The sequence below is a fragment of the Carassius gibelio genome, chromosome A12 (genome assembly GCF_023724105.1).
Source record: "Carassius gibelio isolate Cgi1373 ecotype wild population from Czech Republic chromosome A12, carGib1.2-hapl.c, whole genome shotgun sequence".
In the NCBI taxonomy this organism is placed as follows: domain Eukaryota; kingdom Metazoa; phylum Chordata; class Actinopteri; order Cypriniformes; family Cyprinidae; genus Carassius; species Carassius gibelio.
This window is the reverse complement of record NC_068382.1, coordinates 15,502,119-15,508,953: the sequence shown is the minus strand read 5'-3', so window position 1 is coordinate 15,508,953 and position 6,835 is coordinate 15,502,119. Positions and strand designations below refer to the sequence as shown.

The 6,835-nt window shown below is 35.2% G+C and overlaps 2 protein-coding genes across 3 annotated transcripts; one reads left to right on the top strand and one right to left on the bottom strand.

The window, feature by feature from the left end:
• The first annotated feature begins 169 nt into the window (after positions 1–169).
• cript (cysteine-rich PDZ-binding protein) lies at positions 170–2,131 on the top strand. 2 transcript variants are annotated; one of them, XM_052611457.1, is made up of 5 exons: positions 170–293; positions 565–630; positions 740–794; positions 888–991; positions 1,083–2,131. In XM_052611457.1, the coding sequence occupies exons 1-5, from the start codon at positions 278–280 to the stop codon at positions 1,145–1,147; spliced, it is 306 nt and encodes a 101-aa protein (XP_052467417.1). In that variant the 5' UTR covers positions 170–277; the 3' UTR covers positions 1,148–2,131. The 2 variants fall into 2 exon arrangements, with proteins under 2 accessions (XP_052467417.1, XP_052467419.1); XM_052611459.1 differs by having other exon boundaries at positions 740–834; positions 927–991; positions 1,083–1,165.
• A 44-nt stretch (positions 2,132–2,175) lies between these two features.
• Positions 2,176–6,453, bottom strand: gch2 (GTP cyclohydrolase 2). Its single transcript, XM_052611456.1, has 6 exons — positions 5,959–6,453; positions 4,820–4,929; positions 4,538–4,593; positions 3,849–3,880; positions 3,140–3,224; positions 2,176–3,013 (listed from the first exon to the last, which is right to left on the bottom strand). The coding sequence occupies exons 1-6, from the start codon at positions 6,263–6,265 to the stop codon at positions 2,881–2,883; spliced, it is 723 nt and encodes a 240-aa protein (XP_052467416.1). The 5' UTR covers positions 6,266–6,453; the 3' UTR covers positions 2,176–2,880.
• Positions 6,454–6,835: the final 382 nt, after the last annotated feature.

Genomic DNA, 6,835 nt, shown 5'->3' with positions numbered 1-6,835 from the left:
TAATGAAAAATTCTAATAATAAAACTATTTAAACCTTATTATTATTATGAGTAGTAGTAGTAGTAGTATTCACTGTTACTCCACATATTATTATTATTATTTTGTTTGTTTTTCGCTAAATACAACTATACATTGAGTGATTTTGTTGGGACCTTTATTTTGACAACTTGTCTAATTCGAATTCGTCACTAGACTAAGCAGAGTTTCTAGCTTCATTTTTACAACAACTTGAGAACTACGTAGACGTGCTATTTACGATTATCTGACACATTTGAAGATGGTTTGCGAGAAGTGTGAGTTGGCACATCATAATGTATATCAAAGGATTATTTGTTTTACTCGAGTGTCTCTTCGTCATTATTATTGGAGCTCGTGCAATAATTCAGTAGCTTTGGCTCGCTAGCAAGACCAGCGAAAGAAACAACAACACAATGTGTTATTAATATGAACGTCTCTTTCAGTTTTTATTTTTAACTCGACGTTGGTAAACATCAATATGACGACAACCAAACATGAAATTTGTCGGCCTTATGTGAATTACGTATGTTTTGGTGTCCTCCGCAGGCGAGAAGAAACTGGGGCGAGTCATCACGCCAGATACCTGGAAAGATGGGGCTAGAAACACGACAGGTAATTGTTTTAAAGCTTCTGTAATGTTTTATATCTGTTACTCTCTTATATATCTGTATTTATGCTTCGTCAAAACGGAATACTGACCTGAAAACTTGTTAAATTTCAGAGAGTGGTGGTCGAAAGCTTAATGAAAATAAAATGCTGACTTCAAAAAAAGCCAGGTTTGTCGCTTGGAGTTTTATGCTTCAACATCATAGTCTGGTAAATATAAGAGTTATGATGACGTGATGAACATATGTATACAATTTTGACAGATTTGATCCTTATGGGAAATCTGGATTTGCCACATGCAGGATATGCAAAAGCTCTGTCCATCAGTCTGGTTCACATTACTGCCAGGGATGTGCTTACAAAAAAGGTGAGACCAATAGTGAGAGATGCTTAGATGCTCTTTTGTTTCTGTCACACATCTATATGTTCTCACCACTACTCTTTTTCTACTTTTGCAGGAATCTGTGCCATGTGTGGGAAGAAGGTTATTGATACGAAGAACTACAAACAGACCTCAGTTTGATTTCGTGTTTGTTGCTGGAGAGCCGTCTTTAGCTGGGAGAGGATGTTTGTGAATTAATGTGTTGACTTCCAAGGGTTGAGAATGATAATTTAAGTTCACAGAAGAGTTAAATTTGCGGTGTTTTATGGCGAAGTGGCGCGATAGGACTGCACTAGCTTATGACTGTATTTATATGAAAATATGTCAGTGGTATTTTTCTCTCACTTAGCAACCTTCAAGCAATATATTGGCTTGTACTGTTTGGACAATGAAACATGTTTTGTAAATGGTCTCCTTTTTTGGTTTTTTAAGTAAATAATTGATCATTTTAATACTACCGAATATAATGACAGTGGTTAAGCCATTTAATAAAAATAAGTTCTCCTCATGGCAATTTATTGCCCTTTTTTACTTAGCCATTGGACCTTACCAGAGTTTAGACTTAGACTTTTAAATGTTACCTCTTCCCACAATGAAAAAAAGAAGAAATATATCTTGTTTGAAGTGATATTTCCTCTACTGTTTCCTAGGCAATGTCACTATCACAGAATCTAATGTAAATATGAAACAAATAGACAGTGACATGCCAATATAAGACAGCCAAGAGCTCAATGTACAGTAATAGCCTGTTTCCACTTCTTATTATTCTGCCACTGGTTCTTTTTGTCAACACTGTTGTAGATGTTTTCTGGAGATCTTGTTGTTTCCTTCTTCAGTGATCATTTGTTATTGCATAGCTTTGGATTTCATGTCTCTTGAACCCACATAATAGTATCATAATAGGATTTGTATAGAGGAACTTGCGGATACTCTTGCAGTATGTGTCATTTATTTTATTTTGCCACATTTTAAGTGCGAGAAGTCACAACATAGCAATACTTAGATACTGTATAATATAATTTCCTTAATATCAGTTCAGTTAAGAAATTTCCGGGACACCTATTACGCCGAAGAGACTGTTTTTACATCTGTAAATATTTCTTGACAAATAAAATTGTGACACCATTTAGCAGAAATCAGTCATTTCCAAAAGAAAGCAGAGAGAAATGTATTTCATAATGGTGCTTTATTGTTGGATTTGGCATAAGTTGACATTGGTTTTCTTATACAATTCAGTTGCATATATTATGTAAAAAAAAAAGTGACAATATCCTAATGGCAATGTTGTGTATTTGTAACCAAATATAAATTATGCCACACAGTAATGTCACACAAAAAAAACTTTCATTGATAGAATTATAAATGATTAATAATTTTCTTAAATATTCAGATATATCAGAGTATATGACAAAAGTAAATATATCAGAATATGACAAAAAAAAAACATTTTAAAAGTTATATACAAATTAGTTCTAGTATCGTCAAGTTTAAAAAAGTCATATTGTTAGACAAGTATCTGAGGCAATGTGTTAATTTATTAATTGTTAATAACAGAAGATCATAGAAGTTACACATAATTCTATTAGTTTGTTTGCATGTTTGGCCATTCAGTGTTAGTTTCTCAAGGTCTTTTACTCAAACCTAGTTGTTCATGTAACACTGATCCTTCAATATTCACATTTCATATATGCAAACAGTGAAGAGCCCTGAGTCAGCAGAAGGCTGACTCTCAGTAGCTGGTGGAAAGATCTACAGCTCTGGCTCAGTGTGATTCTCTTAGCACCATAGAGGGTTTTTTTCAAATGTAGAGAATATCCATTGACTGATTTGGCTGTAAACCCACTGATGGAGTCAGGGCAGGGAAGAAAGTGTAATCACTGTGCGCTTTTGGTCAGGGCCAGGAACTCTTCTCGAGCTTTTGGATCCTCTCTGAACGCGCCCAGCATGGCACTGGTCACAGTACGACTGTTCATCTTCTGCACTCCACGCATAACCATACACATGTGACTACAAAAACAATATTATAGTATCAGGTTTGGGTTTGCATACTTTGTTAAATAATATAAGGTCTAATAACTTTAAATAATATTTCGCAATCTAATCAAATGATTGTTTCGTTTTTCAAACACTTACGCTGCCTCGATGACAACTGCCACACCGACAGGCTGCAAGGCCTCAGAGATAGCCATTGCTATTTGCTTTGTTAGGCGCTCTTGGACTGCAATAAACAAAATTAACAGTAAAACACTGAAGAAACAAAATAATTGAAATAAGAGCATGGATTCAACAGTAAAGACTATTGAGACTGAGGGATGCTAATGCTGAAAATAAATGTTACTATATAAGTATAATGTTACTATATAAGTAATGTTGGATTTTACCAAAAAAAGTTATGGGTAGTTAAGATTTTAAATCTTTTGAAAAAAAGTCTCAAAGCAAGGATGCATTATTTGGTTAAAAAATATAGTATAGTAAAAATAGTAATGTTGTGTAATATTACAATTGAAATAACTTTTCTATTTTAATAAATAGCAGAATGTAATTTATTCATGTGTTGGCAAAGCAGAACTTTAAGCAGTCATTACTCCAGTCTTTAGTTTCACATTATCCTTCTAAAATCAGTCTTATATGCTGACATCAGTCAATGTTGAAAATAGTTGGGCTTGTTAATATCTTTGTGGAAACCGGAATACATTTTTTTAGGAATAAAAAAAGTTCAAAAGAACACAATTTATATATATAAAAAAAGAAATCTTTTTTTAACATTACAAATGTCACTTTTTTACAATTTAATGCATTCTTGCTGAATCTTTTGATATCTAGATAATAATAAGATAGTTACCTTGAAGTCTGCGACTGTAGATTTCAACAATCCTAAAAAGGGACAAACATTCATAGTATGTTAAAACACTACAGCAAAATTTAACATTTTCCAGAAAGCCAAGTTAATATGTAGCTATTTCTCTAAGTTGAAAATATTAGCAGAATATTCCTGTCTGTTTTTCAGTATGTATGGTATATGGTGTTGCCCTGACCCTCTTTCTCATAAACATGTATCTTAGAATATTGTTTCTCAAATGTATATAACTATAGTGCAAATGGTAAATATTCTAAACAATTCTGTAATAAGATTAGTAAAAGACATCAATGGGGCTGATGAATGTAGTCTGGTTTATTTTACTCAGGCAAAGGAAGCACCAGGCTGCACATGATATTTTGTGAGGATTGCAATGTTAATGGTTCCCACCACCACCCCGCAGTGGAGGTAGGACATGAGGGGGATTTCCTCAGCGCCAGAAGTCAGCTAGTCTGGCGTTTTTCAGATGGGACAGGGTACTGTGCCAGGCTTTGGATGTAAGCCTCAAGTGAATGGGTTGTGATAACAGAAGAACTCAGCCACTTGTAACTAATGCGGTCTCTTTTTCGGACCCACTCTGATGTGAGAACAAGGCCCTTTACCATCCGTCTGAGACTAGCGCACTAAACGTGTCTCTGTGAGTGTGTGTGTGTGTTTGCAAGTTATATACTCACCTTGCAAGCTTACTGAGGCCAACAACCTTTTTACTTGGCAGATATCCTATGTGAACCTACAGATTAATTAATATAATGTCATTGAAATGGACCTATTGACCTCCTAGCACTCAACACTCTCCCAGTCCAAGACAAATGCATGCATCAGTGATCCCTTCACAACCTACGAAACCACCTTACTTAAAGGTGCAACATCAAGCATAACATAAAAAGTATAACATAAGAAACATGAGTGACTAAAAGCATCTTTCATTGAAATGATCAGCAGACACTAAGACATACCTTGCCAAAAAACGGTACTAGATGATGTTCGCAAAGTGAAAACATGTCAATATCTTTCACAATAACTAGCTCCTCGTGGTCTTCATCAAAGATGGCATCATTAAGGATATCTGTGGAACATGACAAACATATGTTTACTATGTAACATAACTTTGATGGGGTTTTTGCTACTGGAAAACACAATTTCCATATGGAAGGGTTTATGAAAGAACTTTAAAAACAACTTGCATTAAAAACCCTCTCATAAATCAGGTCAGCTCAGGAGAGACCCAAATACATAGCAACTTAAATGCGATTACTTTAAGTAGTCTTTTACATCAATCAGGCTATTGAAGCTGATGCTTTCAGCATCTGTTGCAGACTAATTGAGCAATTCCAGAATGATGTAAGTATTTCTATACAACAACTCAATAATTGTCAGACACACCACTGGGTAAAATTGTGGTATTATGACTGCCAAATTATAATCCATTGATAAGCACTATGACGTGATCATAATTTTAGCTATATTCATACCCATAAATGCAATTTATAAAACCTAAGTTTAGTGATGATGAGCTACGAACTACACTTAGACTTAAGTCTAAAAATTCTCAGTGGAAACTAAAAATCAGGTCTGAAAAACTAATAAAAGCTATAAAATAACAAAAACTTTCAGAATTAACATATGTAACATTTTCATATACCCAATGTGCTAATAATCTAATGACTTTCAGAGGGTCTACTTTATCTGTCAGTCATTTTTGCTAGTCACTCTCGACACAATTGTTATGTGACTAGTCTTTAGTGACACACTCAGTCAGCTATCTGTAAGACTTTTTAAGGAAAGCATAGAAGTAGTATATTTCTTTCTGTGGTATATTTGTGTTGTGTAAAATCAAAATAAAGAAATAAACAACAGAGTATAAAAAAGTAATATAAGAGAAATGAAGAGTAGCTATCCTAGCTGGATGTGTCAGAGTGGCTACTGTTGCTGTAACCTAAGGTGAAAGTGATTTCTGTTGACTTGTTAACTTTTAAATTGTAACTTGCTAACTAAAATGTTGTTTTAAAACCCTATAATTGAAACGAAATATCATTAAATTGGATATTGTTCTTATTTTCTGCATAATAATAATAATAATAATAATAAAACTCACCGTAGATGGTCTCGTGGTAGCCTTTGGTCAGAAACTGCATGGCCTTTGCTGCACGGAGCGGGGTTTTGAGGAGCCCCTGTCGGTCCGTGTTCTCTCCCAGACCTTGCAGGATGGTTGAGTACGCCTCCTCCAGAGCAGGTAACCGCGACTCGTCCTCCGCCTCTTTCCGCGATGTCTCGTGTTTGTGCTGCACAGCGACTTTCTTCGTATCGACTGTCAGCTCGCTAAAGCCGTTACGACAGAGATACTCTGTGACAATTTTGCCATTGCACAAACCGTTTAATTCTGCCGCCTTTTGGTATTCCATTGAATGCAGTTTCAATAACTATTTAAGAGAGACTTAATTATAAATATTGTTATATCTTTTAAAATCAAAGTCGTAAATGCAATCAGATGTAGCTATATTCTTTCAGAACTGCAACCGGTTTCCAGGTATTGGTCGTTGTAGTGCCTCTCGAGTTGAGATTCAGTCGCAGTGTACGTCTCTCTCACTAACTCAGCGTAGCTTTTATAGGTGCCCTCCACTATCACTGTCCAATTGAACACGTCGGTGTTTAGTGTGAGCACGCGCCCTATTGTGTTTTGCACGTCACACCCTTTTTATGGGGTGTAATTGAATAATGCGTTGCAGTCATGCAAACGGCGTAAACTGATTCGTGATTTGCTAGTCTGAATGTAAAGACACAAATGAGCGTCAGAATTATGAGCATATGACTTCACGTGCTCACACATAAGCTAGACCCCCATAAGCTGTGTCAGACACGTCAAATTCCTTGAAAGTTTTATGTAATAGCCTAGTAATAATGACAATAAAAATTGGATTTGATAGTGTCTTTGTTGTTAGTTCTGTTTTTGTTGTTGTGAAATAAATGTAATA

Coding starts and splice junctions, on each gene's coding strand:
- cript (XM_052611457.1), top strand. Junction 795..887: donor CTGACTTCAAAAAAAGCCAG/GTTTGTCGCTTG, acceptor CAATTTTGACAG/ATTTGATCCTTATGGGAAAT. Junction 992..1,082: donor GGGATGTGCTTACAAAAAAG/GTGAGACCAATA, acceptor CTACTTTTGCAG/GAATCTGTGCCATGTGTGGG.
- gch2 (XM_052611456.1), bottom strand. CDS start 6,265: ATGGAATACCAAAAGGCGGCAGAATTAAACGGTTTGTGCAATGGCAAA. Junction 4,930..5,958: donor CTACCACGAGACCATCTACG/GTGAGTTTTATT, acceptor CATGTTCCACAG/ATATCCTTAATGATGCCATC. Junction 3,881..4,537: donor GGCCTCAGTAAGCTTGCAAG/GTGAGTATATAA, acceptor GTCCCTTTTTAG/GATTGTTGAAATCTACAGTC.